This window comes from Caenorhabditis elegans, chromosome III (assembly GCF_000002985.6).
Source record: "Caenorhabditis elegans chromosome III".
Classification (NCBI taxonomy): Eukaryota; Metazoa; Nematoda; class Chromadorea; order Rhabditida; family Rhabditidae; genus Caenorhabditis; species Caenorhabditis elegans.
In genome coordinates this window covers 2,881,213-2,901,874 of record NC_003281.10, presented here as the reverse complement: position 1 = coordinate 2,901,874, position 20,662 = coordinate 2,881,213, and the positions used below count along the sequence as shown (strand labels likewise).

The window sequence follows — 20,662 nt, the reverse complement described above, 5'->3', positions numbered from 1 at the left end:
GCTTCTGAGTTAAATGTATTTTTTTTTTCAAATAAGCTTAAAATTTCAAAAAAATTCAGATACTGAAACCATTTTTCTCTAACTAAGATAATCGTTCCTAACGTTTGAAATTTTTTTTTTGCAGTTTTGGCATCCAATATTTAAAAAATCAGCGATTTCGGCAACCATGTGTATTAATTTCGGGGAATTCTGGTACCAAAAATTCTAGAAACTCAACTTCTTGCAATCCTTTGCCCCAAAGTCGCCGATTTCGGCGACCTAACGTTTCTAGAATAACAGCTTCGGCAACAAATTTTTATGAAATCTGTCCAATTCGGCAACTTATCACAACGCGTGACGTCATAACTTGATCTTTTCATATCGAAAACCACCGTTCCCCCTTGGAGCCTCAAGTTCTCACCCCCCACTTCCCAAACCACCAAAAATCGTCACCAAGCGGGTATCCGGCTCGGGGAGCTCTGCGAGAATATTGTTTTTATTGGAATTTGATCGACGACTCGGTTGATTTGTCTGCGTCTCCACACGGCTCACTTCACACTCTCTTCACAAACAATCTGACAGCTCGGGTGCTGAGGGTGATTAGGCCCGCAGCCAAAAAAATGACATGATTCTGGACTGGTGATACGTATAAAAGGAGGCGATGGAGCCGTGCACAGACATGTCATTTTGTGCATTTCGCATCTAACACACAATCTGTATTTATTCGATTTAGACGATGAAATTGAGGTAGGCAATTTTGAAAGGCTTATAACTAGCTTCATTATTAAAATATCAGAAAATTTTAAATTAAGATGCTATAGAGTAAAGTTTGACAAACATTTTGCCAGTTAACAATTTTTCGATAAAACCAAAACTAGCCGAGTTATAAGCTATTAAAGTTGGATAGTTTTTTTTAAATCTCATATCTAGCTTCATTTTAAAAATATCGAAAAACTTTCAACTGATCTTACATAAAAATGTATAACAAGTATTCTATTAGTTACTTTTTTTTTGAAAACCCATTACCAAAAAAGATATAAAGTTTTAAAAACGATTTCCTCCAATAAAGACTACTATTAGTTTCATAGCATGTATCTCTTTCGTTTTCAATTTTATCTAAATACCGTCAACTGAAATATTATTTAAAATTTAATTTTCTTCATTTTTGCACTTTACTATTTTTTGATAGGTCCCTGAGTATAGAGATATAACCAAAACATGGGACTAGGGAAAATTAGGCTTTTCAGATAAACTTAAGTTTTTCGCTTCAAAAGCTTATAACTTAAGTAGGGTTAGTTTAATCAAAATTCTTGTGAGAAAAAAACAGTGTAAAATGTGTACAATTGTCTTCATTTTTGCAGTTGACCATTTTTTGATAAGCCAAATAAGGCTCAGGATATAAGCCAAAAATTAGAATTAGTAATTTTTCACATAAAATGTAGAACTGTACTTTGTGACATGTTTGTATCAAATTGTAACATGTTATAAGCTAAATGCAGAATGTTTTTTGGTATTTTTTGTACATTTTACGACTTAAATTTTAACAAACTCTGTAGAATTTGGCGCCTGGTTGAACCCGCTCAGAAAAAATTACGATTCGAACTTCCAGATCAACAAAAGCTCTAGTCACTGTGGCTCTTCTTGGGACCATCTCATTTGCTCAAGAAGACACAACTTCTTCCCCTGAAGAAGATCCATTGGCTCCGCAGAACGATGATGCTGACCTCCTTCTCAAACCCCTGATCGCAAAGGATCCTAGAACTCGCGGCCAACGAGGCCCATTCGCAGCTATGACAGGAAGCTACGGAAGAGGGGGATATGGTGGAAGTGGTGGAGGAGCATTCGGAGGATTCAATGGAGGATATGGTCAAGGAGGATACGGCGGAGGTGGTGACTTTGGCGGCGGCATGGGAGGCGGTGGATATGGAGGCGGTGGATACGGTGGTGGAGGCGACGGAGGCGGCGGCTACGGTGGATACGGTGGCGGAGGATACGGTGGAATGGGCGGAGGACCTGGTGGATACGGAATGGGAGGATATGGAGGAGGCGGCGGCGGTGGTGGAGACTTCGGAGGATATGGAGGCGGTGGAATGGGCGGTGGTGGATATGGCGGAGGTGGTGATGGAGGATATGGAGGAGGTGGATTCGGTGGAGGCGGCATGGGAGGATACGGAGGAGGAATGGGAGGCGGTGGATATGGCGGAGGTGGTATGGGAGGAGGAGGTTATGGAGGCGGCGGTGATGGAGGATATGGACCAAGCGGTGGATATGGAGGTGAGCAAGACTTTTACTTTTTCGGTGAAGTACCGCAGGATGTACTGTGAAAAACTACAAAGTTTCACAACTAAAGCAAAAAAAAATTTCAGGAGGCTATGGACCAGGAGGTGGATACGGGATGGGAGGAGGTGGCGGCGGCGGTGGATGTCCGAATGGAGAGTGCCGTGGAAAGAAGTAACCGTTTCCTGCTAACTTATTTTAATTTATTGCCTTATTTTGTGTTTGTAGTAAAGTTTTTTTGCATTCTTTCTATAATATTACTCAGTTTTGATGAACCCCACTGGGACTCGTTTTGCATTGATAAGCCGGGAAGCAGTATCAAATGGAAGACTTTAGGAAGATATCTGATTACATATCCAATCATCAGCGACAAGAAATTCACTGATTCGAAGCTCCATCGCCGAGTACAGGAACGCCTCAGAGTATGAGCCGAAACCTCCGGACAGGAGATGTATGAGGAGTTACTGGTGGTAAATTTAGACCATTCCTGGAACTTGAGATATGGACAATTTACTTTCACTATCCCTATTGAAAAGCCTGGATAGGCCTTGTTAAGGGTGAGCTGGGAGAGCGACCTCCCGAAAAACATCGGTACATCACTACCAGAGATGTGCAGAGCCAAACTTTTAGTCCACTGATGGTTGCCGAAGTTATCAAGCCTAAAAATGTTCTTTTGCCTTACAGCTCTATCTGCTGCACAGCTTAGTTTTTTTTTTTGAAATGACGGAGATGTATAAAAGACTAAAGGACGGGGCCTGAGAATCAAACAACGGGCTCAATACTACAATTTTTATTCATTCAATTCTTAATCACAGTTCACTTTTTCCCCTTCTTCGGATCCACCTTCTTCTTCTTCTTTCCCATAAATTCATCCTTCAACTCTTTCGGCAAACTCTCAGCATACTCTCTCCTCTTCTTTCTACAATACTCGCCCATCAATTGAAGATCCTTATCCACCTTTGCCTTTTTCGCAGCTGCAGTGTAATTTCCAGTTGCTGGGTTTTGTTCGACTTCGGTCGGCAGGTAGAATCCACTGATGACTTGATTGTGATAGTATTGCAGGACGTTGAAGCTATGCAGATATGTCACCGGAACCTTTTCCATCAATCCTTTTGTCACGAAAAGCAAGAGGTACGTGATTTGGCTTTCGTCTTGGACTGCTCCGTAACGGCATTGGCGGACCGGCATGATTACTGAAAGAAAATCAATGTTCTCGTAGTCCAAAAGTCCAACTTACTTTCATTCAATTAGATGACCTTCTTCTTCAAACACAATTCAATTCCATACTTGATAGCAACCAGAGTTCCGGTTCTCCCGACGCCAGCAGAGCAGTGCACAAGCACATTCTTCTTGTAGCTCTCACAGAACTTGAGCATTTCCAGAGCCGGGTATGCTTCTTGTGGGGCTCCGTGATCCGGCCATCCAGAAAAGTAGAGAATGTCCACGGTTTTCTTCGGTGCGTCTCTGAAATTTTCAATACTTTTTATATTTAAAAAGGAAAAAAACTAAAAAAGAGCCTACTTCTTCTTCGAATTGGTGATTTCCACAGTGTACAACGTGAAACCCTTCTTATCAGTGAACTCTTTCAAATCAGTCTTCACATCAATTGTCTTCAACGAATATCGCCCAAATTTCAAGACTCCTCCAACTTTGTCAGAATAGTATTCGGCACACTTCTTCTCTGAAAGCGCAAAAATTTTAGACTTTATTTTTTGACTGAAACACAAAACCTTCTCCCTCCACAAAACTACACAATTGAACACAAATCGCCACGTTGTGCTGGTCAATAACCGCCCAATGCTTCTCACAAGTCGATTTTTTTGGATTTCCGTCCTTTTTATCCTCTGTTCCGTCCATTGGTCCCTGGAAAACTTGATCGTTTAGAAAATCGACAGTTATCGAGTTCATATTGCCTAATTTTTTGCTATCTTCGAATCACCTATGTATGACCTATTCACACAATATTTTTCAGCAAAATTTTGTGTTAAAATATAGAAAAATATTTGCTTCATCTGAAAATAATATTTGTTTGACTTGGAAAAACCGAAAAAGTGCTCAGAAATTGTTGGAAAGTTGAAAATTGCAGGTAAAATCAGAAAAATCATCGAAATTGTTTTGGCAATTTTCAATTTAGAGACAAGTTTTGAGGATTTTTAAAAGATATTTTAAAAAACAGCAAATATTTTTCTATTTTTTATCACAAAAATTGAATTAAAAGTTTCAGGAAAACGTTCCACATTGGCCCATTTTGCAGAATTGCCGCGCCCCTGTTCCGAGCCTTGGTAGGGATTTTGACTAAAACGAATGAGAATCTTACGGTGCGTTAGGTGCGCCTTATGCCTGCCTACCGTATGTTTATTTTTTGATTGAAATGAGCTACAGTGGACTAGTACAACTGAGCTGGTTTCAGAGCCTGACGCCTGCCCAAACCTGCCCTAATATAGATGGGTCTGTTGTAGCGCCCGACACATTTTGGTTCCACCGCATGTAATATTAAATGCGCCATGATCCATTCGGTACTCCCAAACATCATCACATTGGCATTGATAAATGGATTCTTGAATCCCTCCAAAACTGCCATTGTACTCGGCTCGCAAATGAACGGAAGATGTCTGAAAAATAATTCACATAAAACAAATTACAAAAACCAAAATGATAACTAAATTCTCTCGGAACTGTTACCATCAGAATCAGTAACGTTCAACTCTGCAAGTGTGACAAAGCATCGATTGAACAACTTTGCCCATTCATTTGGCAACTTGAAATTTTCATCCATCTGGTTTTGTATGGCTTTCACTGAATGATCGGCAAGTGAAGCGACCAAGTCTTCTCTACAGCTATCTGAAATTGTATAATTTTATTTGGTTAATCTGAAAATTGAGTCTTACATTGAGTGTCAGACATCAAAGAGGATTGGGTATCCTCAACGACAAGTTCTTTCACTTCTTCCGGAACGACCTCAGGAGGTGCTGGGACAACTGGATCAATTGCAACAACCACTGGCACTGGATCTGGTTTGGCTGGAGCGGGTGGAGGATTCGGTTTCGGAATAGGCTTTTCCACGTTCTGGGGCTCTGGTTTCTTCCGCATCATGATATACACAATCACTCCGGCTGCCACCAACACCAGTGCAACTGCAACGCCAGATCGGAAAATTTGAAATTATTTTACTAATTGCAATAAAACATTAAACTTACATGATATACCACATCATACTAGATGACTCTGGACCATCATTAGAAGCACTGTTGGTTCCATTGGTGGCAGATCCCGAGCCAGGTGCAGAAGCGGATCCAGAAGGCGTAATCGGAGTCGGTGGAGGACGAGCATGTAATGGGTAATTAACAAAAAAGAGGTCCAGAGCTTGCAAAGAAGCAGGTGCTGACTGGAAATTGTACTTCTTGAAGTTGAGATCCATCTTTGCCAGAACATCCAATGCATCAATCACTTTTGAGAACTTTGTCGGATTCACTGCTACAACCGCGGCCTTCAATGCAGACACATCACCAACACTCGGAATCCCAACAAGCTTCGCAGCTTCAACACAAATCTGTCCAGTACTGGCGAAATTGACTGCGTTCCTCTCTCTCCGTGTTTCTTTTAAACCATTTACTGAACCGATGAATTGTTCCACTTCCTTGAACAGCGACTTGATGGATTTTGAAAGATTTTTCAGACTATTTAAACTCTCCCGATGTTCCACAGTCAACGACATAACTCCTTTTGCATCTTCACTGATAGCATCAACTTGATTCCCAATTTCCTCCAACTTTTTCCGATTCTCCAAAAGTGACTTGATTTGTGCCAATCCTTGAACTGCCATTCCAAGATTGAGTGCATTCTTTTGCGAATTTGGGAATGAACTTTTGAGAGCCAAAGCTTCTCGAATTGTTACATTCCTCATTCGATTGCCGGAGACTTGCAAGCTTTTGAGGTTGGAGTTTGAGACGGCTTCGACAATTTTACCAGCGCTACTCACTGTTTGTTGAGTCAAGTTTCGAACCTGATGAACAACTGATACAGCTTTTTGAACGATTGGCCATTTGTTAGTGATGTTGCCTAGACAAACGTAAAACTTTTTGTACAAAGGTTCATTAATCTCCTTATAATAATCATCAATCAGGGAAAAATTGATTTTGCCAGCCAATGAATGGATTCCTTCGATTAACTGTTTGAGACTGACCAAATGTTGTTGAAAAGTAACTAATATAGTTTTTACCTCCTCAAACTTTGGATCAGCTTTCATTTTTTCAATGGCAGCTTTTCCTTGTACATCATCAGTGGTTGTCTCAACGATGTTTTTCAAAGAACTGAGATCTTTAAGTTTTTCGACATAGTCCCGCAAATCATATGTCAGAACTTTGGAAAGGTCTTCATTCAAGTTTTTGATAGCCGCAGTGGTAGAACTAAATTGTTCACATGAATTGATGCCGAACGACGATCTATATCGCAGTTTTTCAGAAGGTCAATGGTACCAGAAACATCAGTTTCTTCTGGAAGAGAAGCCGTATCCGCTTGTAATTTAACAATTGATTCAATTGACTTTTGATAGGAACTGACGGATAACTGTGCCCATGTGCCATGTACCGTTGTCAATCTATTTCTCAAATTTTCCAATGCCCCGAACGCTTTATTCAATTCATTGACGACGTTAGAACTGTTTGCAATGTGCTTTACAACCCACTTGTTATCTAGTGATTGAGAAAGCGTTGCTAAATCCTCAGGTCCTTTGGGAAATCCGGCAGAGAAGGTGACGATATTTGCGGAATTTAGGCTATTGATCAGTCGTTGAATAGATTTCAAATCAGATTCGGATGCTTTAGTGTTTGAAGCATATTTCCGAATTGTTTGTAATTGTTCACTGGACTGATTCAAAGCTTGATAGATTACTGTTGTAGACACCGGCGAGGTTAGTTCCTTGCGGAACGCACTTTCCTGGTACAACGGTTCAAGGAACGCTGACATGTTTTTGATGGAATCGAGCAATTTCAACGAAACAAGTGTTTGCTCAAACTCGTTTGCGTTATTTTCTGTCGTGTTCAAATCAAGGAAAACTGTGGAAAATGTGTTTGTTATCGCACTTGTCGGCTGCCTATGCCACTTCTACAGCTTTTACATTTTTAATCATTTCAGAAATGATTATTGATGTGTTATTAAGTTCTGGTAGCCGTTTCAGTTCAGCCTCATATTCCTTCCTCCCAGGTAACTCCTCTTGAAACATATTTGGAATAGACGTAGTTTTCCGAATAGCTTCAAGGATAACTAACCGGTTCTCAAGAGTAGTAACTTCAGCAGGAGAGCTTTGGAGTGTCCCAGACAGAGTTCCAAGGTCCTTGATTGATTTACTGGCAGCAGCTGTATCCATAGAGATGAGCTCTTGAAGCTTGACAGGTCCCATGTGGAGTAGCTCCGCAATTGCATCATCAGAAGGTATGGATCCATCCATTAATCCAATCTCCAGTGATATTCCATTGACGAGTCGAGCAAGTGATTGCATGTTCTCCAGGATATTGGTGAGCTTGTCAACTGAAATAATAATAATATTGGAAGAGTTGTATATAGAGAAATAAAGGACTGAAGTAAATTATTATAGTTTGACCTTTGGCCTTTCAAAAAAAAAACTTTTCTGTTCATTTCTATTATAATTTCAAAAAGGATATAGTGCTTCCACATCACCAAATCTTGCGAAATACCTAGTGACTGCACTAATAGTAAACATAGATCAGCGATTCGATTGTCATCCTGAACTTTAAATAGAAAAATTTTTGCTTTAAGGTTTCGAAACTTGCTTTAAGGCTTCAAAGCTCAAGGCTTCAAAGCTTCAAAGCAGGCTTCAAAGCTTCAAAGGTTCAAAGCTTCAAAGCTGACCAAAAAATATAATTTCCTACAATTTCATAGTAATTCGCAAAAGTCTCACTCTTTCAAATTTCCAGTAAACTTGTGGAAACTGAACTCTTTTGCTGTTTAAAACTAGGGACAACACCAATAAAAAGTATTGTAAATACCTGGTGCATCACGCGAAGATCGATAAAGCTTGGGAAGATTGTTGGGCAAATAGGTATCAGGTTGTGCATGATTTTGTCCATTAACAATGAATTGAGTGATTTTTATTATTATCCAAATAACTAGAGGCCAATTGGATAAATACCGCATCGCTATTGCTCGGAACTCTGAAAAATGAAACATTAACTTTGTCAAAATGAAAAAAATAACTTACCAAATACTGCAGCGTGTCACTGGGATAAATTGAGCACGATCTTTCCAATTGACATAATTAATTTTTTCAGACTTTTAATCGGAATTTCTTGTCATCACAGACTATTATCAATTATTATATGCTTAATGTGTTCATATTCACCTGTTCCAAAAAGGCGTTCTTTGATTTTTAAGCACAATGTTCCGGATGATTGGAAATTAAAATGTATCGAGAAAAAACTAAAATTCTTGGAAATTTTAGGTTTATTTTTGAATTCTCTGTAGAAAATTACTTACTAAAGACTTTTTCTTCAATTTTTAAAACAAAATTTGAAATTCGCGGGCTACTGTAGCTCCAATAATACGCAAACACTGAATCTTCCGGCATCTTGCAGAAAACAATTTTAAACTGAAAATTTATTGCAAAATTACAAATAATACATCGAACGCTGTCTGTGTTTAGCTTTAACCTAAAAATTCGATATTTCCGGGTTACTGTACCTCCAAAGTACGCAAACACCGAATTTTACGACAATTTGCGGAAAAAATTTAAAAACATGGCTCCTGGGCTTAACAATGATGGGGAATTCAAATTTTCGAGCGTAATTTGAGAAAAAAATTAATTTTAAAAAACATTTCAACCAACATCATTCATTCAGAAAAAAAAATACATTTTCACAAAAAAATCAATAAAATAAATAATTTAAAGAGCAATAAATACAAAAGACTCGTACATTTTTCCTCATGTTTTCCAATTTTTTTTCCGTTCCAAAAAATTTCAGTGAGCTCAGAATTTCAGTAGGAGTGAGCTCAGTAGACCAATATTGGACCCCGCTTTTCATTGGAAATCCATCTATATAAGTCGCTCATTTTGGAAAATACATTGAATACCGGATTGCTCAGGGAGACCTGAAAATTAGAATTTTTGAAAAAAAATGTTTTTAATAAATTTTTGAAAAAAACATTTTTTTAAATTGTTTTCTTAATTTTGCTCAAAACTTCCAGATTCTATATCAGTTCAAAATTTCAAAATGCTCACCGGTGCCTCCATAAACTTGAAGCTCTGCTGCTCCTCAATTTCAGCGGGCAGGGACCTCTGAGCCTGCGCCTGTGCTCCGTAGTAGTCCTGCATTTGCGCAGGGCCTAGTGGCGTCCAGGTGTGCTGAAAAGAATAGATTTAGTTGTATTTTATGATAATATACTAAACAAAAATTTAAATATAGAAAAATTTTCCCAAAATAATTTTCGATTTTTTTTCAAATTTTTAGACGCAGAACACCCCGTTTAGTGAATCGAAAACTTGTTTTTTGGGCTCTTTTGATCAATCAAAATAAATCTTCGATCTCCGGGGGTCGAACCTGTGACCTTGCGCACCTCGGTCATCTCTCTTAACCACTGCGCCACACGGCACACTCAGGATCCGCCGCATCGTTCAAATGGCGCAGTGGCTAAAAGGCTCGCCTATGGCGCAGAAGGTCACAGGTTCGACTTTTTGAACCAAGTTTTGCTTTTTGCACATTGTGCACTACCACATACCTCCGAAAAATCAATATCCCGTTGAGGTTCTCCATCGGATCTTTGATACCTCCAGATAATATTGGCTTCCGAGTATTGGATTATTAAAAGTATGGTAAGAAATACAATTGATGTTGGCATTTGCATTGTCCTTGGACCCAGTTCTGGAGAAAAAATAATTTATAATTTGAGAGTTTGATGTGAAACTGTGAAAGTAGAAATTTTGTAAACGTGGGACAATTTTGCGGCATGTGGGACAGTTTTTATATAAATATTTAAGTTTTCCATAAAAATTCCAATAATTTGACATTACATTTTGATTTTTGTTTGGTTTTTAAGGAATAAAAATATTTAGAATTTTTTTTTTTTTGGAATTTTTTTTTTGACAAATTTTTAATTTTTCTGAATTCTGAAATCATGTATAATTTTTAACAATCAAAACGAAATTTCCCCCGCCTACTTATATACGGGACAGCTGAAATCGAGAAATGGCAAGAGAATCGAAAAGGAACGTGAGAATTCACGGGTGGTAAAGCCGATGATGTAGGGATTAGCTTATAAAGACCGGAAATCTCAAAAAAGAATGAAAAATTATAGAGATCAGAGTGAAGAGAGCGGGGTGAAAAATATAAATATTTAAATTTGAATTTAAAACGAAAAAATCAAGTGCGAAATTCGATTTTGAACATTTTATCACTTGAAAATGGTTTTCTATCACTCTTCTTCGTGGAGTTAGAAGCATTTAAAGTTTGAGCGCGAGAGAGTGGAGAAGGAGGCGAGACGCAGATAGCGAGACGCCCTGCGTCTCTCCCCCTCCCACACTCTCTGCGCGGCATTTGTTTAAACCGTCATAACTTTGGAATGGAAAGAGGTATTGAGAAACTTCCAACTATAAAAATATTTCAAATTTTTTGTACTTCAACTTGAAATGTAGGTCTTATCGAAGTTTTTGATACTTCTACTAGATCTATTTGAAAAAAATAATAGATTGATCAGGAAGAAAACTAAATTTGGAGCATTTTCATAGATTTTTTTTTATAATTCAAATGAATATAGATAACATATCAGAAGTCTTGTTCCACTTTATCGCCTCAAAATTATTAAATTCCCAGAAAATCCGCGTCATTTTTCCCAAAATCACAGATATTTTTCAGACGTAATAATAATATATGAAAAAGTGTCTACTTTTTGGTATATTCTTTTTGCAAGAAAAATAATATCCAAAGACAATGACGTGAAAGTGCTTATAGTAGGATTAGTCAGGATTTATCCGGATAGACTGTAGATTTTGGGAAAATTTCATTGAAATATGACGTAGGTTTTCTTGGAGAGCTAGCGGTTTTGAGAAAGGAAGTATATTTATAAAAAATATTTCACATTGTAGATCATAACATTTAAAATATTTAGTTAGTTGGAAATTTTTCAATATCTCTTACCGTTTCGAAGTTACGGGGACTTGAAAACCCGGCGCAGAGAGTGTGGGAGGGGGAGAGACGCAGGTTGTCTCCCGCTCTGCGTCTCCCCTACCCCACACTCTCTCGCCTTCAAAATTTCAAACGTTGATATCTCTGCGAATAATAAGGCTAGAAGAATACTTTCAACTAATAAAATTCTCAAAAAAATTATGTTTTAAACTGGCAATGAGAAATGAAAGAGCTGCCTGAAAATTGAAAATTTCGGAGTGGGGCGGGCTGAAAAAAGGGCAGGTGATTTTTCTTCAAAATCTATTATTCTGAAGTCGCCGGAATTTGTGATTTACGGGGGTCTGACAAGGAAGCTTAAAATATATTTTTCACGCCAAAAAATTTAATTATGTAATCTTGAATGAGGGTGGGGTGGGGGGAGAACATTAAAATTCAATTTGAAGAGAACAACTTAATTAATTGAATTTGAAAGATGATGGGGCAGCGAGTCAAAAATGATGTTTTTCGGGCTCCGTTGAGCATTTAAAACAAATTTTCCAGCTCTGGGGGTCGAACCTGTGGCCTTGTACATGTAGGACGGCTCTCTTAGCCGCTGCGCCATGTGCTCCAGCTCCTAGTTTAGCCGCGTCGTCCAAGTGGTGCAGTGGCTAAGAGGGATGTCCATGGAGCAAAAGGTCGCAGGTTCGAGTTCTGGAGATAAAGTTTATTTTTTGCACCTTGTGCTTGGCTATTTTTAGCATAATTAAAAATCAAATACTCAAGTTTTGAGGCATTTTTTGAAATTTTGAAGATGAAAGGTTAGTTCAATAAAAGGCCAAAGTGAGCAAAAAATTTCTGGAAAAAAGTGAACTCTCTCGCGTCATTCAAATTAGTCCCCCTCTACTCTTATTTTTTGATGAATGAGCACAAAAAATGAGCGCACATACATAAAGATGATAATCTTTTCCGGATAGAGTTGTTTCTGTCAATGGCATGCATACACACTTAGTTTTTGGACTTTGAATTATGGATATGTATTACATCATTTTATATTCTTTATTTGGGTTCAAAATATTAAGGTGAAGACAATTTTGTGGGTGAGGAATTTTTCAAAATTTAGGATAATACGCTGATCAAAGATACTTTAGCGTGTGAAAGATAAAAAATAAAAAATATATTGACCCCGGTGGGGGTCGAACCCTTGGACTCGTAAGCGGGAGCCATCACTCTACTCAGTTGAGCCACCGCGACAATTTGAACCAAAATTTTGTAATTTTTTTTTTACAAAAAGAAATTTTTTTCTTAAAATTTGTTTTGTAGAATTCAAAAAAAGTTTTTTGAACTCTAACCATTTTGTTTATTGAAAAACACGGTCAAGTACAATTATGTGGTCAATTTCAATGCAAGATCCGAATTTTAATGAATAAATTAACGGAGTTTCTCGGAATTGTTTTCTGGGGAAAAAAACAAAAACAATAGAGACTAACTTGCTTTTAAACAATTTCTGAACAAGTAGGCGTCGTTTAATTTTTAGTTTTTACGGGACATTTTTTTTTAAGTCCCATAAAAATGGCTCTCGGGGGACTCTTTGACGTAGACGATTTTTATCTTTGAACGCGGGGTTAATTAAGGGAAATAGGTCAAAAGTTGAGAAAAAATCTTGGAAAATATGGAAAAATATGGAAAAGCAAAAGTTTTTTAATTTAAAAAATTTGCAATATTTAATAAAAATATGAAGTTCCGCGTCGGATTTAAATGTCATTCTATTTGAGTGGGTTGGTGGTCAAGATTTGGTCGGATTAAAGCTGTATCTCGGACAAGGGATGATGTATGGTTTTTTGATGACGTGGCTGCAGCAAAGTTCAGGGATAACACCCCTTCTCTGTTTTTCCAGTGCTTTTTGTGAATTTCTAAGTGGAAAATTTGAATCCCGCATAGTTAAAAACCAAATTTCAATTCAGGGGCTCGAACCTGCGACCGTCTGCACGTTGGGCGAACCTCTTATCCAGTAGGCCATGCTGCCGCGCGCGCATACCGGCCCGGTTTCCTATGGCGCAGCGGCTAAGAGAGATGTCTATGGCGCAAAAGGCCAAAGGTTCGAGTCCCTGAGTGGAATTTGTCTTTTGCGCGTTGTGATCTAATGTGAAAACATTTTTATATGTAATAAAAATAACTTCCTGTTAAACAAATTTAGCAGTAATTCAATTTTACTTGCAAACTTATGTCGTAAAGGTGTTTATTCAAAGAAAATGCCGGTACAACTATACGCTGAACACAAACAACACGTTCCAGACACATTTTCTGCTCAAAATATGCGGATATATTAGTAATCATAAGCTTTCCGGCCGAAAAAAGCGCATGACTTTGCACATATGAATAGACTAATGAAAAAGAATAACATAATAATATGTAAAAAGTGAATTTGGATGATGTTTAGTGACAAAATATTGTTGGAAAAAAAAGGGGATTAGGATTTCTCTTTTTTTTTGGAAAAGGACAATTTTGAGGGCAAATTGTTAGGAAAAACTGAAAAGTAGACCGAGCAAAAATTAAATCTCTTGAAAAAATTGAACCTGTGACCTTTTGAACGTTAAGCATCCCTTTTACCGACTGCGCCATGCGTAAGACCTCCATGCAGTGGAGCCTGCGGTCGGTGGCGCAGTGGCTAATAGGGATGGCTAAGGCGCAGAAGGTCACAGGTTCGACTCCCGGTGAGACATATATTTTTTCTAATATGTTTATGGCAATAAAAACATAATATGATTTACGTAAAGTATCAATTTCAGAAAGAAAGTTTCAGAGAATTTCAGTACGGAAATTTTGAAAAAAAAACTAGAAAAAAAAACAAAAACGTGACATCTTCAGCATTCTGCTCAATTTTAAGTTAATATACTGCCAAAATGTCGCCAATTCCTCTGAGAAAATGTGATGTTTTACTTTTGGAAAATTAGTGACACATTTTCTATTTATCAGCCAAAAAATCACACATTATACAGCGTTAAAAACTACATTTCCGGATGTAGATACAAATCCATCAAAGTCCAATGAGAAAAGGTCACAAAATATGGATAAAATAGATGAAATATTTTTGGTAAGTGACGAGCAATTGTAGCTATTCTAATAAATTCAAGAAAATTAAGAAGTTTAGTGGGTTTGCACATTGAAAAATAATTCGAAAAAATAAGTTCGCCCTGGGGACTCGAACCTGTGACCTTCTGCGCCGAGGGCATCTCTCATAGCCACTGCGCCACAGCTTGCAGGTTCCGCTGCAGATGGAGTGCGCTCGCTGAATAGCATGGCTCAGTCGGTAAGACGTTTGCCTTCCGCGCAGAAGGTCACAGGTTCGAGTTTTTCATATGTACTTTGTTTTTATTTCGTTTGTTTTTCGATTTTTCACTAAAAAAATGTTTAAAATACTACGGGAAGCCAATGTTTTTCAACCTCAATGTGCTCAAATTATGTTAGAGTCTTAGAAATCAAATTTCAAAAACTATTTTCACAACATGACGGTCGAACCTGTGACCTACCACACCTTAGCCATCGCTCTTAGCCACTGCGCCACCTCTCGCCGGTATTACAGCGGGAGAAACTCGCGCGTCCTCCCACATGGCTCAGTCGGTAAGACGTTTGTCTATTGCGCAGAAGACCAAAGGTTCAAATCCTCATTACGCGTTTTGTTTTCTATTTAAAAAATTTTAAAATTTATTTTTCACTATTTAAAACTATCAAAAAACTACGAGAAGCCAAAACTTATAATCCCAAACGAAGTGTTCACGTTACGATTAATAGTTAGAAATCAAATTTCAAAAACTAATTTAACTAGCTAGGGGTCGAACCTGTGACCTTCTACGCCTACACCATCTCTCTTAGCCACTGCGTCACAGCCTGCAGGTTCCGCTATCAAAGAGAAGTGTGCGCGCCTTCCCGTATGGCTCAATCGGTAAGAAGGTTGGCTTATGTGCAAAAGGTCACAGGTTCGATTCCTTATTACATGTGTTATCTTTTGCTAGGTGTGAGTTATTGTGTAGTGTAGCCAAAAATTTCCAAAATCATATTTATAAGAAAATTTCGTCAAAAGTAACGTGATGTGATCACAGTTTTGAAATTCAGAATAACTAATAAGAGGGGTCTAGATCTTATTTACTCAAAAAACATGCAAATATTTAGAACAACTTATTTTCAAGAAAATCTGCACGAAATTTAGCCGGAAAAAAAATCAAATTAGAGTACCCCCGTCACGTAAGACAAACAAAAAGTGTGAGGTATAATAAAACTGCGTTGGCGAATGGATTTCAGGGAAAAGGGGAATAAGGAAACAAAAATAAAAGAAGTTCAAAGAATCGAATTGGAAACAACAATTTTTGTTGGAAAAAAAAACCTGAATAAAAAAGAATAAATTTCTAATGTTTCCAATTTTCCAATATAATTTATAACATTCAGATACATATATATATAAACATTTATGATATAATTTAACATTTCTGACCTAAAATGACATCATCTAATTATAGAAGAATGGGTATTTGGTAGGTCAAATATGATGAATGAACAACATGGAAATGGCGGAAGTAATGTGTCTAAAAGAGCAGAATTTTGGTAAGGAAGTTTCTGGAAAAGGTCTTTAAAAGTTCAAGATTTCAATATTATTTGGTAATTTTTCAAAATTTTCCAAATTCCCAAAAAATGTAACTTATTTTTTCAGTAAATTTATATTTTTGGTAAAAATTCAAGTGGTTTAAAATTCGATTTTTTTCTGAATTTTTCGGCGGGAAATTCAAATTTAATGTTTTTTAATTTGAGCGCGAAATTCAAATTTAATTTTTTTTTACATTTAGGGACGAAATTTAAATTTAAATTTTTCAAAAAAATTAGGCTCGAAATTTAAATTTAATTTTTTAAACATTTAGGCGCGAAGTTTAAATTTAAATTATTTGTTTTTAATTTGAGCGCGAAATTCCAATTCCAATTTTGCCGTTTTTACTGAAAGTTAAATAATTGTCTTTCACACTCAAAAAAAATTAAGTTTAATTTTAAAATTCTTACATTAACTGTTTAATTTTTTGCGGAAATTCAATTTTTAATTTTTCTTAAAAAATTTAAAATTTTAGGTCAAAAGAGCAGTTTTTTTAATTAAAAAAAATGGCGGGAAATTCAATTTTCGCTCGAATTTTAGCAGGAAAGTTAAATTTAAATATTTTTTTAATTTAGGCGCGAAATTCAAATTCCAACTTTGCCATTTTTTAACTGAAAGCTCTAATATGAGTATAGTTTGCCATTTACTATCGAAATGAACGTGTCTGGGATGAAAATTGAAAAAAAAAAGAGAAAAGTCACATGGAGCAATTAAATGTTATTTTCAATAAGGGAGGAAAATGGCAATAAAAACTAGAATTTTGTTTTGTTTTTTTTTAGCTTTTGATCTTTGTCCGGAGCATCGGCAATTTTGGTTTGTGCATTTGAAAAAAAGCAACAAAAAATATATATATGTATACATATAAATCATTTATTTTTACCGAAAATGTTTGAATTTTTGCAATTTCAATCCAATTCTATCTCCATCACTACCAGCTTCTTTCTCGGCGGCTCGATACCCAAATTCTTCAAATTTTCAGCCAAATCTTCATCTTTGTCAGCATATTTTGTCAGCGCAAGTGCAAGAAGTTGACGGTAATTTGAAATTTGTAAAACTTCATCTTTATGGCCATCTCTCATAAGCATTTTTTGCATTCTCCACCCAACGATTTCTTCTAGTTTTGGACTCTGAAAATTTTAGACTTTTAGAAATGTTTGCTTTTTTATTAAAAAAAAAAACCACCTTAATATGAACAATTGCAGTATCATAAACCCCTAGAAACACGTGATGTTCCTTTGATGCAATAAGGTAAAACATACGGGTCACCTCGTCGTCTAATGGGAACTTGGCAAGCAACCGAACCTGAATTTCTCGATTGACATGGTCTGAAAAATAAATTTTATTTATAGGTTTTAGCTTGAATGGATAGAAAATAAAATTCTGATCACTTTACTAGTTGAAAGTTTTTAAATATCTCTAGCCGTTTCGGAGATATACGCGTTTGAACTTTTGGTTGAAGACAGGGAGAGACGCAGACAGCGAGAGAGGGCGCACTCTCTGCGTCTCCCCTCCTCTCTCAGTCTCTAGAGCTGGAAATTTCAAACCAGGATAACTTTTTAGCGAAAAGAGGTATCGAAAAACTATCAAAAGACAAAAAATTCAGAAAGTTATATTTTATAACATTAATCAAACAAAATTAAATTTTAGATATTATTTCAGTTTTAAAACTACACAGTTGTTTTTTTTTAAACAAATATAACTAGTTTATCGTGTAGAATATTAAATTCTGAACATTTGTGTAATTGGAATTTTTAAATATCTTTAATCGTTATGAAGATATACGCGTTCAAAAATTAGAGGGTGAGGAAGGAGACGCAGACGACGAGACAGTCTGCGTCTCCCCTCCTCCTCTACTCTCTATGTGCACCCTACAATCTTCTAACCCCTGTAACTTTGCAACGGCTGGAGCTATCAAAAAATTTTCAACTGACAAAATGTACAGAAATTTCTGTTTTATAACATTAATTAAACAAAATCAATATTTAGATATTATCTCAGCTTTAAAACGGGCCCGTTTATTTTTCTATTATTATTAACAAAAATAACTACTTTATCGTGTAAAATTTTAAATTCTGAAAATTTTTGTAATTGGAATTTTTTAAATATCTTTAATCGTTATGAAGATATACGCGTTCAAAAATTAGATGGTGAGGAAGGAGACGCAGACGACGAGACAGTCTGCGTCTCCCCTCCTTCCCTACTCTCTCCGCGCGCGTGCACCCTACAATCTTTTAACCCCTGTAACTTTGCAACAGCTGGAGCTATCAAAATCAAAAAAATTTTCAACTAACAAAATGCTCCAAATTTTGTGTTCTACACTTTTGTAGTTGACAATTTCTCCATATCTCGCATAGTTCACAAGATATAACCCACCAAACTCGACAGTAGCTGTCGTATTCCAATGTAAATGCAAACATCTCGCCACCAATACATCATTCAAATCATGAAACGTCAACCGAGTTTGCAGTGCACCCATACGATGTCCGTGAGTTCCAAAAGTCTCTCGGATGCCACGTATTTCCTCCACAGGAAACCCATCCGATCCGAAAATGTCCTGGAGGGATTGTTCGACAGGAATATGGTATTCCACCCAGCGTTTTCGTTCTTCGGTGTACACCAGCATAGTTCGGGGGCTCTGAACTGGTTTTAAATTGAAATTAGTTAGAAATTTATATTCTTATAAGTTAGATACCATTAATTTAGCGAAACACCGATTCACTGGATCCACTGCAATTGTAAAAAGTGCACTGTTCCGTTCGGTGTCATCTCCTGCCGTTGGAATTGAATTTTTCAAGATTCGAAATGTTTTTGTAGATTCTTCCAACCGTATCGTCCAAAATGGAATTTCTCCTTGGACAATGGATCTGTCGTAGAGAACAAGCTGTCCGCCTGAGTCACATCTGAGCGTCACACTGTCCAGTGGCACTTCAAATACACGGTAGAGCTCTTCAGCTGCGTTGAGGCTGAAAATCATGTAGTTGACTAGATAGAGTATTAAATTCTGATCATTTTTCTAGGTGGAAGTATTTTGATATCTCTTCCCGTTCTGGAGATACAAGCGTTTAAACTTTTAGGAGAGAGGGGGAGACGCAGACAACGAGACAGTGAAGTGATCTGCGTCTCCCCTCCTCCCACACTTTTTCTCATCGCGCGCACCACCTGAACTTCAATTCTCCATAACTTTGTTAGGAAAAGAGCTATCAAAAAACTTCCAACTAGCAAAATTGTCTAAATTAAATGCTCTTTTACATGAAAACTTACAGAAACAAATCCGCTGTTCCATTATTCTCCAAATCGAATCTTTGCACAGCAAACGTTGCCATTTCTCGCGCCACTCTCAAAAAGAGCACATAGATGTACCGAAAATCCGGTGATAATGTGGAAAATGTGTAGGACATCTCACTAATATTTAGTTTTGCAATTTGATGCCAATGATACGGTAGACGAATGTCAATTGCGTAGAATTCCAGAACATGTTTCACTTTTACGTAGACATAGATGGTGTTTTGTTGGATTCCAAGGGGCTGGATACGGCCAGGGCGCCGATTCGGAAAATATTGGGTGTGCATTTTGCTGAAAAATCTTAGAAAAATTGTAGCGGGAAATTCAAATTTTAGTATTAAAAAAATTTTGGCGAGAAGTTAACATTTTCTGTGAAAATAAGGATTTGGCGGGAAATTCAAATTTTCAGATAAAAAAGTTTAGGCGGGAAATTCAAATTTTCAAATAAAAAAGATTTGGCGGGAAATTCGATTTTTTTTATTTAAAAAGTTTTGGCGGGAAATTCAACATTTTTGTATGAAAACTATGTGGCGGGAAATTCAAGTTTTCTGATTTATAAATTTAGGCGGGAAATTCAAATTTTCAAATAAAAAAGATTTGGCGGGAAATTCGATTTTTTTTATTTAAAAAGTTTTGGCGGGAAATTCAAATTTTCAGGTTGGAAACGTTTTGGCGGGAAATTCAACATTTTTGTATGAAAACTATGTGGCGGGAAATTCAAGTTTTCTGATTTATAAATTTAGGCGGGAAATTCAAATTTTCTGATACATAAGTTTAGGCGGGAAATTCAAATTTTCGTATTAAAAAAATTTTGGCGGGAAATCTAAATTTTCCGGTTAAAAAAAATTTTGGCGGGAGATTTAAATTGTTTGATTAAAAATATTTCGGCGGGAAATACAAATTTTTTGATTAAAAATATTTTGGCGGAAAATTAAAATATCTGAGAAAATTTATTCGCGAAAGTTCATCCATATCTTGAAAAAAAAATCAATTTTCGCTCTAATCCTCCCACTCTTTGAGCCACTTGTAGAAAAACAGGATAAAGTGTAATAAGAGACGCAGACAGGAAGAGATTTGTGAAAAAAAATCAAGAAAAGTTTCTGGAAAAATCTACGAAAAATGGTAGAAATTGATGAAAAACTTGAATTATTATACATTCGTCAGTCTTATTTTTCTACGGGTGTGTAATATTTTATTACGTTTTCTAATATAAGTTTTCTTTGAAAAACAAGCAAAAACGGAAAATTTCTTCAGGAAAAATGGGGAAAAAAGAGGAGAGGGGGAGAGACGCAGACAGAGAAAGATCAACATTTGGGTAGAGGGAGAAGAGACGCAGGAAGTGATGGAGAGAGGTTTTTTATTTGGAAAAAAACTATTG

At 36.8% G+C, this 20,662-nt stretch overlaps 3 protein-coding genes and 1 pseudogene across 5 annotated transcripts; 1 reads left to right on the top strand and 3 right to left on the bottom strand.

Annotated features, from left to right (window-relative positions):
- Nucleotides 1-657: 657 nt before the first annotated feature.
- On the top strand, nucleotides 658-2,504 carry idpa-1 (Glycine Rich Secreted Protein). The gene is made up of 3 exons (NM_001381793.2): nucleotides 658-726; nucleotides 1,589-2,253; nucleotides 2,346-2,504. Exons 1-3 carry the CDS (start codon nucleotides 716-718, stop codon nucleotides 2,432-2,434), a joined length of 765 nt encoding a protein of 254 aa, NP_001367907.1. The 5' UTR covers nucleotides 658-715; the 3' UTR covers nucleotides 2,435-2,504.
- Nucleotides 2,505-3,070: 566 nt separating this feature from the next.
- T20B6.2 lies at nucleotides 3,071-8,514 on the bottom strand (annotated as a pseudogene). 2 transcript variants are annotated; one of them is made up of 10 exons: nucleotides 8,474-8,514; nucleotides 8,262-8,426; nucleotides 5,454-7,782; nucleotides 5,145-5,390; nucleotides 4,939-5,097; nucleotides 4,605-4,868; nucleotides 3,987-4,119; nucleotides 3,778-3,937; nucleotides 3,494-3,720; nucleotides 3,071-3,449 (listed from the first exon to the last, which is right to left on the bottom strand). In that variant, coding segments are annotated over exons 1-10 (4,103 nt in total). The 2 variants fall into 2 exon arrangements; another variant differs by having other exon boundaries at nucleotides 3,073-3,449; nucleotides 4,917-5,097.
- A 570-nt stretch (nucleotides 8,515-9,084) lies between these two features.
- On the bottom strand, nucleotides 9,085-10,132 carry F56F11.1 (Neuropeptide-Like Protein). The gene is made up of 3 exons (NM_065233.2): nucleotides 9,988-10,132; nucleotides 9,491-9,613; nucleotides 9,085-9,360 (listed from the first exon to the last, which is right to left on the bottom strand). The coding sequence occupies exons 1-3, from the start codon at nucleotides 10,111-10,113 to the stop codon at nucleotides 9,262-9,264; spliced, it is 348 nt and encodes a 115-aa protein (NP_497634.1). The 5' UTR covers nucleotides 10,114-10,132; the 3' UTR covers nucleotides 9,085-9,261.
- Nucleotides 10,133-16,854: 6,722 nt separating this feature from the next.
- On the bottom strand, nucleotides 16,855-19,586 carry F56F11.2 (BTB domain-containing protein). Its single transcript, NM_065232.3, has 5 exons — nucleotides 19,264-19,586; nucleotides 18,695-18,965; nucleotides 18,376-18,637; nucleotides 17,185-17,327; nucleotides 16,855-17,129 (listed from the first exon to the last, which is right to left on the bottom strand). Exons 1-5 carry the CDS (start codon nucleotides 19,569-19,571, stop codon nucleotides 16,908-16,910), a joined length of 1,206 nt encoding a protein of 401 aa, NP_497633.1. The 5' UTR covers nucleotides 19,572-19,586; the 3' UTR covers nucleotides 16,855-16,907.
- Nucleotides 19,587-20,662: the final 1,076 nt, after the last annotated feature.